This window comes from Marmota flaviventris, chromosome 11 (genome assembly GCF_047511675.1).
Source record: "Marmota flaviventris isolate mMarFla1 chromosome 11, mMarFla1.hap1, whole genome shotgun sequence".
NCBI lineage: Eukaryota > Metazoa > Chordata > Mammalia > Rodentia > Sciuridae > Marmota > Marmota flaviventris.
Genome location: NC_092508.1, coordinates 13,077,032 through 13,098,796, shown reverse-complemented (window position 1 = coordinate 13,098,796; position 21,765 = coordinate 13,077,032). Strand labels below are relative to the sequence as shown.

General features: G+C 37.4%; 1 protein-coding gene across 3 annotated transcripts in view; it reads right to left on the bottom strand.

Moving 5' to 3' along the window:
• Dock10 (dedicator of cytokinesis 10) overlaps window positions 1-21,765 on the bottom strand; it is a 234,268-nt gene that overhangs the window by 118,087 nt on the left and 94,416 nt on the right. For 2 of the 3 annotated variants that reach the window (XM_027942015.3, XM_027942017.3), the window contains exons 2-3: window positions 14,614-14,733; window positions 2,319-2,408 (exon numbers count right to left, since the gene is read on the bottom strand). In XM_027942015.3, the coding sequence (XP_027797816.2) occupies window positions 2,319-2,408; window positions 14,614-14,733 (210 nt within the window). The remainder of the gene's footprint in view (window positions 1-2,318; window positions 2,409-14,613; window positions 14,734-21,765) is intronic. The other variant, XM_027942018.2, reaches the window with a different exon arrangement.

The following is a 21,765-nucleotide window of genomic DNA, read 5'->3' as shown; positions in this document are numbered from 1 at the left end:
ATTATTTTTTAAAGATAGCATTTCCCTAACGTAAAGGAGGAAAATAAAGCAAACTATAACCAAGTTTCACTCATGGATATAAATGCAACATTTTGAAATAAAATAGTAGCAATTCAAATACAATAGCATAGTAAGGTGATAATACAACTTGAACAAAAAAGTTTATACTAGAAAGGCAAATAAAATGCAGAGAAAAAACTTATTAATTCTATTATAGTACTAATCTAAAGCAGAAAAGCTGTCCTATTAAAAGACCAAGCATGCACATGACAAGAGTGTGGCAAGTTTTTATAAACACTCAAAAGAAACTAAGAAAGACACTTCTTAAAACATGATTTAGACATCAGAAACCAACAAGCAAAACCATATTTCATAAAGCAGCAAAGAAAATAGTTTTCCCCCTAAAACAAAGATGAAGATAGGATGTGAAATATTAGCATTATTATTCAACATTGTTTTAGGGATATTGGATATCAGAGTAAGGCAAAAGTTGAAGAAACAGAGGAGAGTGAAGGGAAGGGAGGAAGTACAGGGGTAGTAGAATGAATTGGATGTCATTACCCTATATATGCAAATATAATTACATGACCCGTGTGATTCTACATCATGTACACCCAGAAGAATGAGAAGTTATACTCCATTTATGTATGATGGGTCAAATGCATTCTTCTGTCATGTATAACTAATTAGAACAAATAAAAAAATTTAAAAATTGAAGAAACAATATACTTGGTAGAAAAAAAATTTATTTGCAGATGAGATACTATATATCTGATAATCAAATAACTATTGGGATAAGAGTTTAATAACTAGTTATTTTTATTAGAAATCAATAGCTTTTTAAAATATATCAGCAATTAATAATAGGAAAAGAAAATGGATTTTAAAAATGTCTGGTTTGGATTTGGAATGAAACTATCAGGTAATAGGAAATAAATTGAACAACAAAGTTAAGGGTCTTCATGAAGAAAGTGCAATATTTTAGTACACAACATGACATGCAGGAAGACCTGGTTACATGTTCTTAGCTGGGAATTCAAAATCATGATAATTTCAACTGCTGCCAAAGTTAACATAAATATACTACTGGACTTTTGTAGAGCTGGTCTCAGTGATTCTGGCTTTCTAGTACAGAAAAGGATCTGCAGACATTAAAAAAAAAACACAATGTACTATTAGACAATAAATTCTTCTAGAACAAAAATACTATGATCCTGACATCATATATTATTTTTATCAGTAAATATGAAGACAGCATTCTCAGATACCCTGATGGTATCTGAGTGTACACTTTTTTTTCTATCTCCTTAGAAGTTCTTGTAATTCAATGTGAACTTTGGAAATAAATGCAGTATAAGCAAATTAGTCAAAACAACAGCAACAACAACAACAAAAACAACACACACAACCAAAAAAAACCAACATGTGAATTCATGCAAATAATGATCTGGACTGTATAATACAGCATAAAATATGTACGATTAATGAATCAGATCAGCCTTAATATGTACACTAAAAAGTCCAGCTTGCATTGAGTCAAATATGTTTCAGAACTGTGCATGGTGTTAATATTAAATGTGGTTTTAATTAATTTCTAATGGGCACACACTGTTTTCTTAGAATTAAAGGCCACATTTAGACACTACTATTTTTAGTTTGACTTGATGGTCTAGATCTTGTCACTGCCTTTTCTATAAAAGGAGGACTAGGACTGGCTTCATTTATTCATTCAATAAATGTCTTCTAAAAACTGCTGTGTCCTGACTCAATCCCTGCCCTAACGTGGCCTGGAGTCTGGGTACAAGATGAAGAAACCGATTTGTAGGCCTCTTATATTTCAATTAAATATAAGGAGATGCTCTATCAATATCCCCTTAACCTTATTTCTATTATGGAAATAGTTAAGCATAACTATTTCCATGGCTAGTACTCAAAAGAAAAATATCCCTTAAAATAGAAACTCTATTATCCAAAATTCTCATGTAGTATGGTCTTTCTTACTATGCATTGCAAATAAATGAAAGTGAAATCTTTCTATTAAATGTACTCAAATACTTCTCAACATGGGGATTTCTACTAAAGGGAAAAAAAAAAAGAAGGAAAAGAAAATCTGAAACTTTAACAGTCACCTATTAATGAAACATGGATAACAGGAAGATGGGAAATTCCTGCTAGGTGACAGTTGAAAGGCTGCTGGGAGCATGTGTTCATTGAAGAGAAGTGGGAGATGGTAGGTACTTAACAGTAAATTGCATTCAGTATTCCCTGGGGGAAGGCAAAAGTTTTGTAAAATAACAGACTAGAAGCATCACATTTACCTCTTTCACCAGCAAATTTTCTGCTTTGTGGTCTGCATCTTCGGGTACTGTTGAGTATAATGTTCGGATATCCCAAGAAACTGTGGCTGCCTGAGAGGAAAAATGAGAAGAAATTAAACCCTCATCTTCAAAGGTACCAAGCAGATCACTACATTGAAAACCCCCAAGGGAAGTTGTTCTAGAGCTTAGTGTAGAGATAGCAAGACAGAGAAACTTGTGTAGTTCTTCCTACTTCCTTTCTATGAAAGAAGGTCCAAGCATCCCATTCCTTGTCACTACTGCATTGCCACAGGGATTAATGAATCAGATCAGTTTCACTGCTCCTTCAGTGAAACTCATCATTTTAAGCTCTTTCTCCCTTCTGCAGAAAACAAAAATTTGGGTCATTGCATATTTCTACTTTAGCTTAATTTTATCATAATCTTTTATTTTTCATCATCATTGTTGTTCATGTTAAGATTAATAAAGGTAAAAACGTACCAAGCTATTGCTATTTAATGCTACTTTAAATAATCTCTTAAATATCAACAAGGCAAATGTGGCCCTTTCAGGAACCATGTGTGTGCATGTGTGTGTGTGCTTAAGTATGCTCACAGCCAAAGTTGGGTGGAAGAGGGTCAATGTTCAGAAGATCTGAACCTTGAAGAAAATGCACCATGTTTTTGGTGTCTTTACTTTTGTTTAAATTAGCACAATATTTTTTCATTCTACACAAATAATATCCTATTAAGTGGATAAACATGATTTGATATATGAAGTACTTCTTAAAACACCTAAAATGGAAATGTATGGGCTGTTTCCTATTTAAGTGTACTCAAGCAGGGGAGGAGTAGGGTTTGCCCTAAAACAGAAGTTTTGCATCACTAGCCATCAGCTTCCTGTAGTCTGGGCACCTTCGTGGTTAAACAGATGCTGAGAGAATGTGTCTATGAACATCCACAGTACAAATAGCATATTCTCCAAATCACAGTGAGCCATCACGGTTTCTAAAGCACAAACTAAAGTTCACTTAGACCAGTCCAGATGAAGGGCATTATTCTGGACTGATTGTTGATACAGTTAAGATTTCAAATTCATGCTTAGTTTTGGACACAGTTAAGGACAGGGGCCCATGAGGTTAGTCTTCTGATTTCACACATACTGCAGAGAGCTCTGCCACCAAAGACAGCATTGTTCCTATCACTCCTTTTTTTTTTTTTTTTTTACCAATTCCAGACTCAAATTTTCTTCAAATTCCCCTTTTCTTCATTCCTGGGCATGCAGGCAAGAAATTCTGTCTGTTTCGTTCACTGTTATAACTTAAGTGTCAAGTTTGGTGCTTAAATGATTATTTGCTGACTTTATTGAACATGTCAATATATATATTTATGTTCAGTGTGAGATGTGTGAGTGTGTGTGAGCCCATGAGTGTACTCCATGTCTGTGTGGAGTATGTGTGCCTGAGTATAGCATGTGGTTGTGTCTGCATATGTATGAGAGTGTGAGAGTGTGATTGTGCATGAGGGTGTATTTTATTTGAATGTGTACATGTGTGGTGGTGTAAGTTTATGTAGTGTGCATTTGTGTAGAATGTGAGCATGTTAGCTTATGTGTTTTTATGTGTGATTGTGTGCAATGCATGTGTGTGCATGCATATGCATTTTAGGAAAGCATGGGTTCTGACATTGTGAAAGAGGAACAAAGTCATATGAATCTAACAAGATTAATGGACAAAAAATAATGGGAAAACTGTGTTCCAGATATATCATAGAGTAAAATTAACTACTCATCATTTTTTTCCCCTTTTTTTCGGAACCCAGGGGCACTCAACCACTTAGTCACATCCCTGGCCCTTGTTTTTAAACATTTATTTAGAAAAGGTCTTGCTGAGTTGCTTAGGGCCTCGCTATATTGCTGAAGCTGGCATTGAACTCATGATCTTCCCGCCTCAGCCTCCCGAGCAGCTAGGATTACAGATGTAAGCCACCGCGCCCGGCCCAATAAACACTTATATTAAAACAGCCATAGACGGAATCCCTGGGCCACTGTATGGGTAGTTTGAAAGGGCTGTGGCAACCAATCCAAAGTATTCTAGACACAGAGAACCAGCGGATATATGAGGACAAATCAGGGTGTGGTTGTTTCCCAGGTGGAGTGTGATAGCGTCAACTGAGTTATTATTTAGAGTTCACATTTTGAATTTATTTTGAATTTTCTCTGTCAAGTTGTTGATTTTATATTCTTCAATCTGTTAGGAGATAAATAGTAAATAAACTTCTTTGAAAGTTTGGAAAAGTTTAAGAGCCCTGGTTAAACTGAGCTTTGGGGATTATTGCTGAATTTCAATTATCTGGGGATGATTTTGTTTCTTGTTTAGACATGTAATTCACACATATGGTTTGTCACTTGCTTGTTGTCCAGAGAACATTACATTTTACAATCTAATCTACTGGAAATATTAGAGATTCTTTTATTTCTAATTAAAAATTTTTCTATATTATAGTGATTATGATACAAATTTTTATACAAAACAAAGTGCCAAGCGTTCCTTGTTCTCATTTTCCCCCTATGTCACTCCACTGCATTCTTACTGTAAGTCCATCAGACGAGAGAGTAGAGAAACAGGACTCCACATTAAGCTTACAGTAAAACTGTAAACCTGTTGTCCCAAGATCACAGCTCTGTGGCTTAGTGAAATATAGTGAATACTTACTGAATTAAGTCACTTTCTTTTTTTAAATAAGTTTCAGAAGAGTGGGCTCAGGCTTCTGGGAACAGTAGGCATATGGCTACTGGGTTAGTGATGTCATAGAGCAAAGACGGACCCTCATGCCTAAGTTAGTGCTCATGAACAACATATAAGACTGGAAATTCACGCAGGTGGAGTTACAAAAACTGCCTCATCATGCCTTGAGTGCTTCCTGATGATGTCAGTCATAAAATGATGTTTTACAACTGTAGCTTAAACATTCTAAAAAAAATCATGTGATAAATTGGAAATATTAATTTATAATATCTAGGCACTTGCTGTAATTTGATACCTTATTTCAAGTACATAAGGCTTGCAAAAGGTATACATGTATAGTATATGCCTAGAACATGCCACTGATTTCACTTGTAGTTTGTTTATACTGGAGCATTTGACTGAAAAAGCAAAAGGCCTCCATCACGTTTCAGCTTTAAAAACAGTGGTAGTGTTGCACTTATTTTAGATTTCTTTAATGTCTTTTTACTGAAGCAAAAATGAATTGATCAAATAAGAAGTATAAAGATCATATTTGTTAAGGGTATTAATATGGTTACAAAGAATTTCTTTTCTGAGAAATAGATGTTTTCAGACAACTACAAAATGCCTTGGCCACAACAGACTTCCTGTTCTTTTTTATAAAACTTCTGGTCGACAATTAGTATAGTTCAAGAGCATAAAACAGATCTGAGGCTGCACTGGCTATCAGCCGAGCTCCCGTACTGGTGGTAAGAGTTTCATAAGGAGCTAATTGTCCACAGATCAGGCGTCTGGAAAGGATGCATGCAGGCTGGTGTTTGCAATGTCACGATGCTCAGACCCCTTCAACTGCAGCCCTGTCACTTTCTGGTTCCTTCTACCCTACTGTGGGTAGTCCTTGTGGTTTTGTCGCAGCCACCATCCATTCTGCTGGCTAAAGTGACCAGGGAAGACTTCATTCCAAACACAGAGGAGATATTTCTCAGTTGGCCAAAGGCCACTGTCAAAGATTAAAACAGGCTGCTTTTCCTATCCTGGGGCTGAGAAAGCTTCCTCTGACATTAATGCAGGTTCCATCTGCTCACGAAGGAGGACAGAAATGATGTGTTCAAGGCAATCGATCAGTCCTAACGAGAAGTCAACAGCTTCTCAATGGAAACTGTAACTCCCAGTTCATGATGAATTCTGGCCTAAGCAAGTGTTTTAAAAGTGAACTTCATCCAAATTTACATGATTACTGACACTGATATTGCCTTTTATTCTATTAGAGAAGACACCTATAATAATTGCTTAAATAACATTTTTTGCCACATTTAGAAAAGTGTTAATGTGATTTTTATCTTACTTATTTTTAAATAAACGAGAATGTCTCTTCAGTACCTTCACTGTGCTTTACAGGGAAGGCCACTCTTGGTTTGCTGAAAACTATGGAAAATGCACAATTGACAAGCAATTATACATACTGAATAATTGTCATTGTCATGATCCAGCCAAGTCAAAAATGGGGACTTTTTTTTTTTTAATAAAAACTCTGGTTGACATTTAGTATAGCATCACAGTATTTAAGTATGTGAGTAAGGAAGAGGTTCAAGGAGTTACACAATTGTACTGACCAATTACTAAACAATTCTTATCAGTTTTTTTTTTTTGTGACTCATTTTCTAGGTTTCAAAATATGCCTCACCACCTCTAAGGGGGTAAGTACAAAAACATTCTTTATTTGAAAAAAAAATTAATTATTGTTTTAATTTAACAAAGTTATGGATTATAATGTGATAATTTGATACATATACACAGTGTGTAGTGATCAAATCAGGGTAATTAACATTTTCATCTCCTTAAACAAATTTGATTTTGATTGACACATAATAATCTTACATTCTACATATGAAACAATGTGAGCGTTAGCAGGAGCAAAGTGCCCAACAACATAAAGATATGCATTGTATCAGGAGGGTCTCTTGGCCAGGACTCAAAGGCTACAGTCTGAGCTCACTGCTCAGGAGGGCCCTATGAAGAAACCTGTTTGGCTTAGGGCCTATAGATGTGGCCCCAGGAAGAGCACCTTATTTTTCTATGAAGCTGAAAGCATTCTGTGTCTGTGTCCAAGACAGGACACAGACCACCACAGCCTGCCCTCCATACCTCTCTCAATATGGCTGCCCTTCACGCCTCTCTGCATATGGCTGGCATGTGTGAGGCCCTGGGTTCGATCCTCAGCACCACATATAAATAAGTAAATATGGATCCTGTAATTGTCATTTGCTTCTTCCACGCTGGCCACCAGCCTTCAGAGAGCCTCTGCTCAGACTCTTCCACTTCTCAGAAACTTGTTTTTCTTCCTTATTCTTTCCATATCTTATTTTCTTTTTCATTTTTTATTCTTACCAGCAATGCACAATGATTACAAGTTTTCTTTTTCTTATTTTAGTTGTTGTTGACCTTTATTTTATTTATTTGTTTATATTGGTGCTGAGAATTGACCCCAGTGCCTCACACATGCTAGGTAAGTGCTTTACCACTGAGCCACAACCCAGGCCCTAGTATCTTATTTTCATATAGCTCATCCCACACACATTTCTCTTCTTGGAACTCTATCATTTATTACTTACATCATATGTGAAGTCTAGAGTCCAACTTTAGATTTATTTTTAAATAAGAGCATTGTTGAGATGTAATTGATAGATGCCATAAAATTCACCCTTTTACAGTGTAGAATTTAGTAATTTTGAGTATATTCAGAATTGTGCGAACATCTTCACTATTTAATTTTTTAAATATTTTTTTAGTTGTCAATGGACCTTTATTTTATTTATCTGTTTGCATATTTATTTATTTAATTATTTATATGTGGTGCTGAGGATCGAACCCAGGGCCTCACACATGCCAGGCAAGTGCTCCACCACTGAGCCACAACCCCAGCCCCATTTTTACCACCTCCCAAAGAAACCTCATATTCCACCAGCAGTTTGCTCCATGCCTTCCCTTTCCCTATTCCCTGGAAACCACTAATCTGCTTTCTGTCTCTATAGATTTGTCTGTTCTGGAAATTTTATACATAAGGAATCATAACGTATGTGGTCTTTTGTAACTGGATTCCTTTACTCAGCATAATACATTCAAGGTTCCTACAAGTAGTAACATGTATAAGTATTTCATTCTTGATGATGGAGGAATAATATTATTCCCTTGTATGGATATGCCACATTATGTTTATACATTCATCAGTTGATGGACATTTGGGCTGTTTCCATTTGGGGCTCTGAGTCTCTGAATATTCATGTACAAGGCTTTCTGTGGATGTACGTTCCTAGGACAATCAAACACAGGGCAGAGTATCTGCATATTCTCACTGAAATAAAGTTAACAGCTAAAATTGCTTAACTATACTAGTAATTTTCTAATGATCTTCACTGTGGGCTTCAGGGAGTTAATATTTCCCTCAAGTTGGGCACCTTATTTTTCTATGAAGCTGAAAGTTTTTCTATGAAGCTGAAAGCATACTGTTTAGACAGAAAAGAAAGTCAAAAGTCCAGGTGCTTATGTTTGATTTCTGTCCTCAAAGTTGCTGTATATCTTTGGTCGAGAGTCCTCCCTAATTTTAGCTTTATTAGCTTGTAAATGAGAGGAATATTATAACTTGGAATCTAATTCAACAGAGACTATTACTTAGCTTTCAAATTGCAATTAAAGTGTTCTTGCAGGAACATTATGAACCATTTAAAGCACGCTCTTCAGGCCTAGAAGCCACAGATTAAAAAGAAGTTGAGATTCCTATAAAATGTTAAGTGTGTCTCAGAAGAAAACAATGAAAACTCATGACCTTTCTGCTTTGCAATTTAAAACATATTAATGTCTTTCTGTTTCCTCTCCTAGAATGACCCATGTGGTTAAATCTGGAAGTCCCCAAATATCAGTCGCTTTTTATAGCTAAAAATATACCATGAGAAGAGCAAGCCATTGGTATATTATGAAATCTGTTATTCATTCAGTTTTAGTAGTAAGCAAATGACAATTGCAGGATCCATTGGGGAGCCCTAGAGCCCTGAATCTGGACTCCTGATGTGAAGGTGGGTTTTGAGGAGATACTGTAACTCTCTTGACAGCTTATTCCAGTCAAGTGGCATAGAAATGGCACTGTCCAGTGTTACAACTTTAACTGTCCAAGTATAAGCCCTATTCTTGTTCATATTGCTGTTCCTGATATATTCACTTAGCTCACGCCCATGAAGCTTAGTCGAAAGAGAGGAATTTTATCAGTATGGAAGGTACTGAAAAACAATACAGGTGTGCAATAGTCCCAGCTTTCAAACCTCTGATCTTTCTTATTTATGGTTTTGTATGTCCCAGAAATGATTCGATAACGCTGACTTTCTGCTTCTTTTGCTCAGCAAGTAATGCAATTCAGCAAGACCCTATCTCTAAATAAAATATAAAAAAGGGCTGGGGAGGTGGCTCAGTGGTTAAATGCCCCTAAGTTCAATCCCCAGTACCAAAAAAGAAAGAAAGAAATGCATTTCTGGCTTTCTCATTGTGGTGCTATTTTGTATCAGTATCTCCTTAAACTGAATCATTCAACAACATGATTCACTGTGTCCTTGAACTGCTTTAGCTCTTGAATTCCTTACTCTCCTCAACAACTTCACTGAGTCACACTTTGATGACTAAGTGCCTAAGTGCTTTTTTTTTTTTGGTCTAAGTTTCTATTACCACCTACTCAAAAAGAAAGATGAGAAGGACAAGCGTAACAACTACAATGACTGAAGTAGTACTGAATGGATTAATAAATGCATATGTACTACTTATTTCTAGAGAATCATTATGATGGAGGTGGTGCAAGTTCATACTGCCTGATCCCATAGTGCACATGCCAAAGAACTTCTACCCAGTGTGCCAAGACAAAGGAAAAATGTTTCTACTTCAGTCACTTAACCTAAAGAATATTGTAACCCAATATTCAACAATCTCTACTGAATACCCACGAACCAGACAGTGCGTTGGGTCCTTGGTGTACAGACATGAACTGATTTCTTCCTTGCCTAGTTACAGAAAGCAAGTGAACAGATAGCAAGTGAGCAAGTACACTGAAGTGTAGAACCAGGAAGCTGAATGTCAGCTATGTGCAGGAACAGTGCTCGATGGAAGGAGATGGAAGAGGGGATCATAGTGGTCTCGGAGCTGATTTTTAAGATGCAGTGTTGAATTGTGTCAAGAGGTGAGTAACACATTAACAATCGTTTTCTCATCATGAAACAAAGCCAATTACTTTATTCTCTTCATTTTCAAGAGTATTATTTTGGAATGACTTTTTGGTCCTCAAGATACTCAGAGAATCAAAGTTATGTTTGAAAATAATGACCTATGTTTATGAAAGGCAATTAATGAAAAAAATATGAATTTTCTGCCTGCTCCAAGACAAGTGCTGCTGCAAAGATGATGGTTATGGTTAAGGTTAGGGATGGGGTTAGAGTTAGTTACTCGACATCTCACAATGGTCAAGACAAGATGTCCCTGTCCTGCTGAAGTTACAATCTCGTGGTGAGAAACAAGTAACAGAGGAGTGAACCAGCAAATAAAGACCTTCAGAGTAGTCACAAGTGCTACAAAGAGAATCAAGCTTGGTGATGTGATGGAGTAACTCAGGGCAAGTGGGGCTATGCAGGCCAGTATGTGGAATGCTTCTTTGAAGAGGTGCCATTTGGGCTGAGTGGACCCAGCCATGTAGGGAGTATACAGATTTTACAGGGCAGATGAGCTTGGCAAGGGTAGAGAACAGAAAGAATTCCAGGTATTCTGTTCCTCCCCAGGGGCACTGCTAGGCAAGAGGGGCTCATAGTTCATCAGGGAGTTGGATAACAGAGACCACCACAGAAGCTGGATTTGACTCCTAGCGCAACGGGGAGCCACTGGAATGATTTAAGCAGAGGCATGACATTATCTGACTTGTGTTTCTTAAGGTTCCTTTGAGTACTGGGTATGAATGAATCAAAGTAAGACAAGGTTTAGAGAAAGCAGGAAGACAAGGCAGAAGAGAGTGAGGGGAGCTTGGGTTGGCAGAGGGAGCAGGAACACACTTCTAATGTCTGTGCTCAAAATGTAAGCACAGAATAGTGCCTTGGTAAAAGAATAATCTCCTTTTTGGTGTAACATGTGCCATATGCATTTCTTGGCATTTCTCAAGCATAGCATTTCATCAACTTTATCTTTCATCCATAGTAGGGCACAGGCTCCCAAAGCATGGAACTCCTGCTTTTCCTGTCAGCCCCTCTCTTCTAGGAAGTGCTGGTTCCATATTCAGAACCTCATGGGTGCTGAATAAATATTGATTAAACAAACTGAGTGATGAATCATGGCGCTGCAAGTGTGGGTGCTTGGAAACGTGGAAGCAGAAGTGAGCTGGAGTCTCCAATCCACAAGGCAGAAATCGGTGTTTGGATGGATGTGGGATTGGGAAGCACTGTCCCCTCCCAGCATTCAACGCCATGGGGTTTGTATGGTCATTCGGTCGTCACCTCCCACTGGCTAAGTAGAGAGCGAATCCCAGAGAATCCCTGCCCATTGCTCAAGGAAAAGTCCAGGAAATGATGCATTTTCCAGGAGCATGGAAACTTGCTCTTGGTGACCAACACCCCTAAAATGCAATCTAGGCTGTGGATGGAGCAGGTAATGCCAGAGGGAACTTAAGAGAAGTGGCTACACTTCACAAAGAGCGTGAGGGAAGAATTCCAAAATAAATGCAGTTGTACTGCATAACATGGACGGGCCATCTTTTTCTGCAAAAAGGTCAGAGAATAAATCTTTTAGGGCTATGTGTCTCTGCTAAAGATACTCTAACCCTGTCACAGCAAAGCCTTTACATCACGAACGCAGCCACTAACAACTGGTAAATATCGGGGCATCCATATTCAAATAAAACATTGCTTATGGATATGTGAATTTCATGATTATTTTCACATGTAACAAAATATTGGTTTTTTTTTTCATTCAATTATTTAAAAACATAAAGATGATTCTGAGCTGACAAGACATGCAAAAATAGCCAGCAGGCTACATACTGTTCTCAGATTACCAAAATGTACTTTGTAGGGCAAGAAAGAGGGAGAACAATATATTTAAATATTATTAAAAATAGCAATTTTGTGCAAATATTCCAACTCTCTCCTTAGTTTCTCAATTGCTTAATGTAAATGACAATTTAGCCACTTGTAGAATATGACTTTTTTTGATAGTAAGGATTGAGTAGCATCAAATATCTCTTCTCTTGGGCATCTACTGACGAGGAGCTAATCTCCCAGATGGACTCAGGGCTTCCCCTCTGCCCTGTTGTACGTTCCCCACACAGACCAAATGATCTGTTGATAATACACACAAGGCCATTTGTTCTCCTTCTTGAAACACTCTGGTGGCTTGCCACTTGCATTTAGAGTAAGACATAAATGCCTGATCTTTTTCTTGCCCCATCTTGTTTCTGACTACTCTCAGATGTCCAGCAATCTTGATCCTCCATCTGAGAACTCTCTGGTCCATGGCACCAGCCATTTCCTTAGCCTGAGACAGTCCTTCCCAGTGTTTAGCATGGGGGGTTCCTCCTGGAGAATATGGCTCTGCTCAGTTGTCACCTCATCAGAGGGGCTGTCCTTGGCACACTCAGTCCAATGTAGCTTTTCTCCAAGTCAGTTTCCATCATTCAGCCCTGGTTTATTCTAGAACTTTATCTGAATTATCTTGTTAATTAATCTTTTTACTTATTTTCCTGACTCCTCCCAGCAAAAGGTAAGCTCTCTTAGGGCAAGTCAATTTTTTTTTGCATTCCTAGAATGATGCCCAACATTCAGTATTATACATTTAATATTTGTTGAATGAATGAAGACAAGAATCAGAGGTGGCTTCTAGAATGGCAGTTTTTGGAGTTGTGCTAGTATTTTACTCAAGTGTGGAGTGAGAGTGACTATGCAGGACTGGATGGCATGGGCTGATGGGTAAGACTGACCCTGAGAAAGGACCAAGGTCTAGTTCTTGAGAGGTCACGGGCTATACTAAGCTCTCTGCGCTTCACCATGAAGTCAATGGGGAGTTACAGAAAGGTTTAAGCAGGCACACAATAAAATAGGTCAGCATATTGATTGGAATATTTGCATTGGGAAAATAGGTATGTTATTATATCCTGTTTACACCATTAAGGGTATCAAAGGTCAAAGAGTAATCAGAGACAATCCCTAACTTGAATGAGTGTGGAAAGATGCCAAAAATGAATTCAAGTTCAGTGCAAATGTTTCATCCATCTATACTTGGCTGTTCTCTTTTGCAGCTGGGAGTCTTGAAAAGACGCCCCTAGTTTCACAATTTTCGGTGTTATTTTACAGAAAAGAAGCTTTTTGGTAGGTCTACCTTAAGTCTGAAAAACGAAAATGAGGATGTGGAATTAAAAAAAAAAAAAAAGGGTGGTTCAACTTTATGTTTGCAGTTCAAGCCCCAGTAGCCTGATCCAACCACAGAACTGAGATTTCTGCATGAGATATAACTTTCTCAAAATATGCCAACATGAGGAGGAAGCCATTTAAAAATTTTAAAAACAGACTGGAAGAATCCTTTTTCTTATATGCAAATCTCCTTTCTTTCTTCCATTATTCTTCATACTTGGAACAGAAGTGCTAACTTCTATATACTTTCTTTTTCATGAATACATGGAGGAACCTGAAAAAATTAACCCTTTAGAAGCAAGAAACCAGATCTGCCCCAAAGGTCAGAGATGCAACTGAATTTTGAGTTTGAGTAAAGTGTGGGAACTGAGGTCTACACTCACCAACAGAGGTTTCCACAGACAATACCTGTTTTGCAGTGTTACCCTTGAGCTGTCTCTGCACCAGCTCTAAGATGCTGAAATTTCCTTTAGAAAATAAAGGAAAGATTACCAACCACCCATGGGAATCTTTGCATACTTAGATCTTTATAAATAATTTTAAAAAGCTTAAAGTAACCACAAACATCAGTTTTGAATGTCTGGGACAAAAGGGTGCTCATCATCCATAATTTTACTCTTTATCTCCAATGTTACTTTCCTTTTCATTCATTCTCTCTGTTAGCCTCTTGAGCATTCTGTACATAGTTATGCATGTCCTAAAGGGGCATATCTCAGACCATCTTCTCTGAAGATGTTCTTGCCTACTTGCTTCGCCTCTAAGCCTCAGCATCTCCTTATTAAAGGCCAACCAAGATGAAAAGTGATTTTTTTAAGAATTTCATCTTTTGTGTCAATACATTCCTGTCTTTGACACTGGCTGGCTTCAGTTGCTTGGGAGCTTTTAGAAATGTGAGGGAGAAAGAGCACTACACATACAGAGAAGGCAGTGAGTAGCAGCTGGACTGGATGGAGGGAGGTAGCACCTTGTGCTGCTCCTGGCCCCTGTTGTCCCTGCCTGGCTAAGCCTCCACTCTCCTGTCTAGAGAAGGCCCTCAGGTACATTCTATGGCCAGATGAGGACTGGTCTTGTAGCAATGCAATGTAGGTTGGCCACAGGAAGAGGAAACTCTGAATCTATGGGGAAAGGTGAGACCCAATGTATAGGACCCTCCTAAATTGAGGGGACTTACTGAGAAGTCGTCACTGGGGAAGAATAAGAGATCTTGAAGAGGGTCATTCCGATAGGTCTTTTCAAGTTCTTCAATAACAGTTTCATAATCCAAAGGCTCCAGAAGCCTAGGTTTTTCCTGCTGTGAGAAAAGAAAATACCATGTTAACCACTCACACACATCACTTTGCTTCTTCCCCATGTGTCCTTTGATTTCATTTGCTAGTTGTCACAGAGGTTTTTGGTATCACACTTACAATGCAGTCACAGAGACTCCAGGATTTAGGATAAAGCCACATGGTTATTATTTCCACATCTGAAATAATATGAGAAGATCCTGAAATACCTAACATCTCCTTCAGTAATTTGAGCTGTTGGCACTGATTCCCCAGAGCTCACAGGGGCCTGCCTGGCACATCCATAGCATAGATGTTTCTGTAAACTTGATCTTTGTCAACATGAAGAAAGGGCTTCTGTTGACCTGCTACAGTACTACGATGATCATCATCATTTTTGCTGAATTAGCTACTTCTTTGTATGTTCTCCTTGGGTCAATTTAAAAATGTTGGCATCTTGATGGCAATCAAAGTATCACAGGTCGTCTTAGTTGTCACTGAAGCACAGATCCTGTGTCAGGATTAATTGCTTGGCTCTAAGCCTCTTTGTCTCTACTGAGAGAAGCCTGGTCAGACTCTAATAGAACTGAACAACACAACCATCATGGACACACTGTGGTGAAAACGCGTCAGTCAGGAAAAATAGTCAATCATACTGCATTAACATCCTGAACCCAAGAAGAAAGGCACCCCCTTCAGAAAAGCCTCCCAGAGTGCTAACAAATAAATGCTAGAAGATGTTATTGCCTCACCATAAAACTGATGTTCTTCCTCCAAACTATATAACACACAGAGAGAAAAATGGACCCTTCCAAAATCAAAACAGAACAAAGCATTACAAATCCAAAAACAAAGATACAACCTGAGAACCCAATCCCTTTAATGAAATCTTTATGCAAATTAAATGAACAAGGATAGTCCTTTGTGTGTGTGTGGGGGGGGGGTACTAGAATGTTAGGGGTCACCAAGAAGTTTGGATACTAAAGCGATCTCATAAGTGGAAAAAAATATTTCTTTTCTTTTTCATATCAGTGATAACCACAGAAAACTCTCCACCCACCTCCTGGCCCCTGACGTGCCACTCATCCCTAAGCTGCAAAGCACATAGGTTTAGCTTGGAGGGAGGACGTCTTTAGAAAAATGTTGTCTGCTGCTAAACTCCCCAAACCTTTCATCAATGTTTTAAAAACTGCTAATGGACACCTCAAAGTAGCACTCAATATTTATTTTGATGATTTTCCAAATATAAAAACAAAACAAAATAAAATAAAATGTGCACATTCTGCATTAAAAGAAAACCCACACATGCTTAGGCAAGCCCAGGGCAGGGCAAGGTGCTTATTCTCCCTGGAGGGGCCCTTCTAGTAAACCTGCTATATTTAGCAAATAAAATGCAGAAGTCTGTAGGACATCTGAAGAAAAGAAGCAATTCAACTGCCAACACAATCTGTTTAGTGAAAGTTCTGTGAAATATTGAGCATTTTGAAGTAGAAGATATTGAATCACATGGCAAGACTTGGGTGATTTTTAAAGAGCCTTTCGAGAATCCCTACATTTTGACATTCCTATTTTATTTAGACTTATTTTAAGTTCCAATTCCTTGTTTCCCAGAAAAAAAAGTTAATTCCAAGGATCACAAATTGATGGCTTAAGAGGCAAATGCAGGCCCCCAGATGTTTGGTTGGGCACGAGCATTTATTTTGTTTGGCTTTATTTTATTTTAAATTGACTTTGAACGTCTTCAAGTAGTGGTGTTTCACTCCAGTTCAGCTGCAGGCCTCAGGAGCACTTATCCATCATTACCTCTGACCCTGCAGCATCCCATGTTTATATCACCAACAGCCCTTCTGGGTCTTCAAGTTTAAAACACTTCAGTTATTCTGGAACCTCTTTTCCCCCCCCAAGATGAATGTGTATGCATGAAATATATCAAATGAAACAAAATGCATAGTAAAGTGCTCTCAGGAAGCTCTTATCTCACCACAGATTTGATGGGTCATTTATGTTCCTTTTCCTCATTTAAGTTTCTTTGGTTTAGGTGTACAATGCCCTCAATAAACAGCCCAGGTCATATCTTCCACCACTTTTCTTTTTCTCTCCCTTCTTCACACCAATGTGAGCAAGAGGATGTGGCTCTAGTATATGTTGCAACTCATACATTTAAATAAATATGACATAAGCATGTTTTGAGTGGCCTTCTACACTTCAGTTCTCATTATCTTTTACCTAATTTTATCTCTCATTAGTCTCGAACTTGAGCATTAATTAAGAAAGGGGAGACCAGAAAGTCTTTCAAAGATGTCTCACTGGAACCCAAATTTTACCTAAATTTAATCCTATTCAAATTAGTGCAAGAGGCAAAGCAGAGCTTTCAAGTTCAAAGTTATTGACATAATCTCAGAGAAACTAAGTCCTAACTGTTCTTGATATTCCCCAAACAAGGCAAGTCCTGCAAACTACTGTGGGAGGGCATATTTGTATGTCTCCATTTCAGGCTATGACATATCAGCCAATTAATGAATAATATTTATTAGGCCTTTCTTATTTAGAATATTGCACCACAGTTATTTTGATGGGGGAATCACAAATCCAGGATATCTGCATCATAAATCTTGGCCTGAGGCAGGGTAGATTAGTGAAATGCTATCTTCCCAGGGATTTTATTAATTGGTGTCAAGATACTCAATATATCAGAATTTGGAGGATAAGAAATTTAACAAGTCAACAGCACCTACAGCCTAGGATTTGACAAAGTTTGCCATGAAAGTTTTATACTTCTGGGATGCTGAGAATGCAGACTATTACACCAGTAGTTCTCTCTAGAGCAAGGGGGCTATCTTCTCAGGGACTCAGTCAAAGATACAGATGCATACAAGGATGGTGGGACCAGTTAATTTCTCAATCCTGATCCTTGCAGAGACATTGAGTGAAAATGGGAACTGAGCAGCATTGATTTACAGCTTTAACAAGGGTTGGGTTGTCCCTCCTGAATTTAGTGTGTGTATTTCTTTTGGAAATGCACCAATTGGGATAAGGTATGTGCCAAGATTACCCTGAATTGGATTGGATTTTATAGTGCTTTTTACTCTTACTCTCTTTCTCTCAAATGAGTAATGAATTTCATTAGCTATTTTAAAGTTACTATGCATGGGAAAAGGCACCCACCAGGACCAGTTATTATGCAGCAGGGCGATGTTTCCCCACTGTAGTAATAGGCCCTATTCTTCTTATATAGTATTAAGAGATTTGTTTGATCTAGTTCCCCAAACCCTCAGCTCTTTTCCAAAGCAACTTCACAGCAGAAGAATGGGCCCCTGTCACCAAAACAAATGCTTTCTTCCCCTCATTCTACAACTTCTCATGAACACCAACCCATTCTTAAGCCCTGGAGTGGGGAAGCTGCCATCTTGGTAGAGTCCAGACTGCCAAGACCATTTCAGCTAGTAGACTGTCTGTGCTTTAACTACAGATCCTGATCTTAAGCACACAGTGCTTCATCCCAAAGATCTGAATCAGTTTCATTATTACAGTTCAAAATCAATTAGGGGAAAAAAACCAATTGGGTGACACCAAAGAAAAGAAAATACATATTTGAAGCATGTGGCCCTAAAAATTTAATTATTAAATTACCAACATGGACCTTCCTCCAGAATAAGTCTAACTAAAAAGTAAACTAAACTACCCAGCCTAGTTGCCTAGGAGTATATCATATACTCAGGAACCAGAATTTCTGGGAGTCTAGAAAGTTGCTACTATGGACTATGTAACATTTGGCATAGTAATTAAAATTCTTATGTCTTAATTTCTGCATCTGTAAAATGGCTTAGTAAGAGATTGTTTCACAGGATGAGTTGAGGTAGTACTTTTTAGAAAAGCACCAGGCCTCATATATTTACTTCGTAAGTATTAAATAAGTTAAGGTTATGAATTTTAAATTTTCACTAGTCATGAACTGAAAGGACCTGTGTTGTGAATTTAATACATGCAAAGAGCAAAGGGCAAGTAGGCATTCAATAAAAATGTATTGAGTAATTAAATATATATCTTTGCATCCAGATCCAGTAATTTCTTTTTAGGGATCTATCTAAAAGAAATAATAAACATATATACATATTACATATGTATGTATATATATCTATATGCATATGTACAAATACATACTTGCATAATATTTACAAATATTTATATATTTGTATAGGTGTATGTGTTTGTATATATATACATGTATATATGTACATAAGTATGCATATATGTATATGCACATAAATATGTGTAAAACCATATATATTTATGTATAATCATATATATTTATGTATAATCTAAGATATGTGCAAGGATGACTTGGCAATATTATCTTTGTAACAAGGTGGAGAAACATGCTTACCTTCACCCAAGGGGATAAGAAAGGTGGACAGTCTGGTGGAGGCTATACCCAGTGAGTGAAGATATCTGAATTGCTTTTCAAGAAAAGTGGCTTATAATTTTCAGAAAACCATGTGTAATAGAGAAAGGCTTAAGGCAGCAGTGAGCTTTGGGAAGGTCATTAAGCCTAGGATAAAGGTTGAAGTAAATAAATAAATAATTGTGTAGCACCTGTCATGAAATTGCTGAATCCTTCAATTCTTTGGTAAAGTTAGTGAACTCACAAAGTTTTGCAAGTGATTGGTTTTTTTGTTGTGGGGGTTGGGACCTAAAGAAGGTGGGGTCCATGATCAAGATAGCTACAAAAGGAGCCACAGGGAAATGGATTATCTTAGAAGAAAAGCTCAAGGAAATCTTGACAGTGGCTCTAGATTGACACACATGATGACATTAGAGTCTGAATCTAGAATACCTGTCTAGAACTCTAGGTGATAGTCATGTGGGAAGGGCATAGCCACCTAAAAAGGGAGAATAAGAAGTAGTTGAGGGTAAGAAATGATTATGAAATTAAGGTACATCAACCCAATAAAATAAGATATGCCCTTTAAAACTGTGTTTTTGAAGTTCATGATGAAAAGCAAAATTGTATATGTATTATTGTTTAATAAAATGCAAATAAATATTGTACAACAGACTAACTGAACATGGTTTTGAAAATTACTGAAAATTAAAAAATCTAAGAGATATAGATCCAAATATTATTAGTTATTATGTTTGGATGGGACTGTAATATTTGGGATTTTACTATTTTGACTTTTCTGCATTCTCCACATTTTCTATTAGGAACATACTTTGGTGGAAAACGTAAACTTGATTTCTCAAAACTATCATGGCTTCATTGAAACACTGGGGAATTCTTTGATTTTAAAATTGTTTACCCCTTTGAAAATCCACCAGAGAGGGATCCTAGAAATATCACAGCAGGGCTTCATATAGAAATCCAACCACTAAAGTAACAGTTTCAAGTAATTAATTAAAAAAAAAAAGATACACAAACTCTGGGGAAAGGAGACCAGGGAAAATAATTACAGACTAGGAATGAGGTTCTAGAAGCTCATGTCAGCAAAACGGAGAATCACAATTAACAATTTAATAGCGGAAGTATTTTTGGCTTGATAGGGAACCACTGACATCTAATGTATTAAGCTATATGTGATAGTCATTGTTGTGAAGAATTAGATGCAGAAACTCCAGGGAGAAATTCAGAATCTTTCCCTACCAGCTACGTGACTTGGGCAAGTCGTCCAGTCTTAGCTGATGTTGATTTGAGTGAGAATAAGGGCCATGGTGTAGTAAAGATGAAGAAAAACAACCGTGTGCAAGTGGTAAGTGAATTACAAAATACCAAACACGGATTTGTCTTTATTTGAAAATTATCCACATGGCTTTACACCAAAACTTTGAAGTTTATGACAAAAAGCAAAATTGTGTACATATTATTGTTTAATAAAAATGGGAATAAATACTGTACAACAGACTAACTGAAAATTATTGAAAATTTAAAAAGGTGAGAGATATAGATCCAAATATTATTAGTTATTATGTTTGGATGGGACTGTGATTTTTAGGATTTTACTATTTTGACTTTTCTGCATTCTCCAATTTTCTATTAGGAACATAGTTTGCTTTCATCGTGTTGAAAAAAATGAACTGGATTTCTCAAAACTATGATAGCAAATCAAGGCAAAGCAAACCAAGCAATCCTACCAACTAAATTCTTCATGTTCCAGAGATAGCCCTATATGATTTTATATTTATTACCCAAATTTCCTTAACGGAAAACTCAGACAATGAATGATTTGAACAGAGGTTTAAAAAAGGTACTAATATAAGGAAAAGTACTAAAATAGGAAAGGAGCAGCTTATTCTCTGTATCTCCTAAGTCAAACCAGCTGCGGGGTCCCCCGGAGGAAAAAGGAAGTCAATCCACCTAACTATGTGCAGCAGCCCTGGAACATGACCCTGAAATTCTACCTTTTGTTTTCCTTGAGAAATAGCCTAGAAAATTCTTTTTGTGTATTTATAATTTCAGTTCAAAAGAGAAGGATTAAATTTAGAATGGGTTTGGTATTAATCTTGTTAGCTTTGCAAATAGAAATATCTAGAGGGCAATCCATGTTGTAGATGCTCGGAATTTCTTTCTCTAATGCAAACTTGTACAGATACAAAAGAGACTGTCAGTCCTGGGGAGCTGCTTGGCAAAGAGGCTGACGGAGTCAAGGAGAGAGAACAATCCTCAGAGCAAACCCCTCCTATTTGGGGGCTTCCTATTTGGGTTCTAAACTTTAGGTATAATTAGGGGAGTGAGCCTATTGGGGTCACTCCAATCCTATCGATCTGAATGAGTTATTTTTGATTCCCCGTTTCAAAAATCTGGTCTTTTCAAGAAATACTATGAAAAAAACACCCTTTCCCCACTTTGAGAAGTTGTATGACCTTTCTGTGAGACGCAGTGCAAATCATGATATTATCTGAGACTCCCTTACTTTTCTTCAGTTGCTCCTGTCACTGCTAAATATCTGAATCTTTATTCTGCTTCGAATATTAGTAACAGAATGCCTTCTTCAGTGTTATACTATTAATCCTCGGTTAATGACACACACACAAACAATATTTACTTTAGCATCAATAGAATA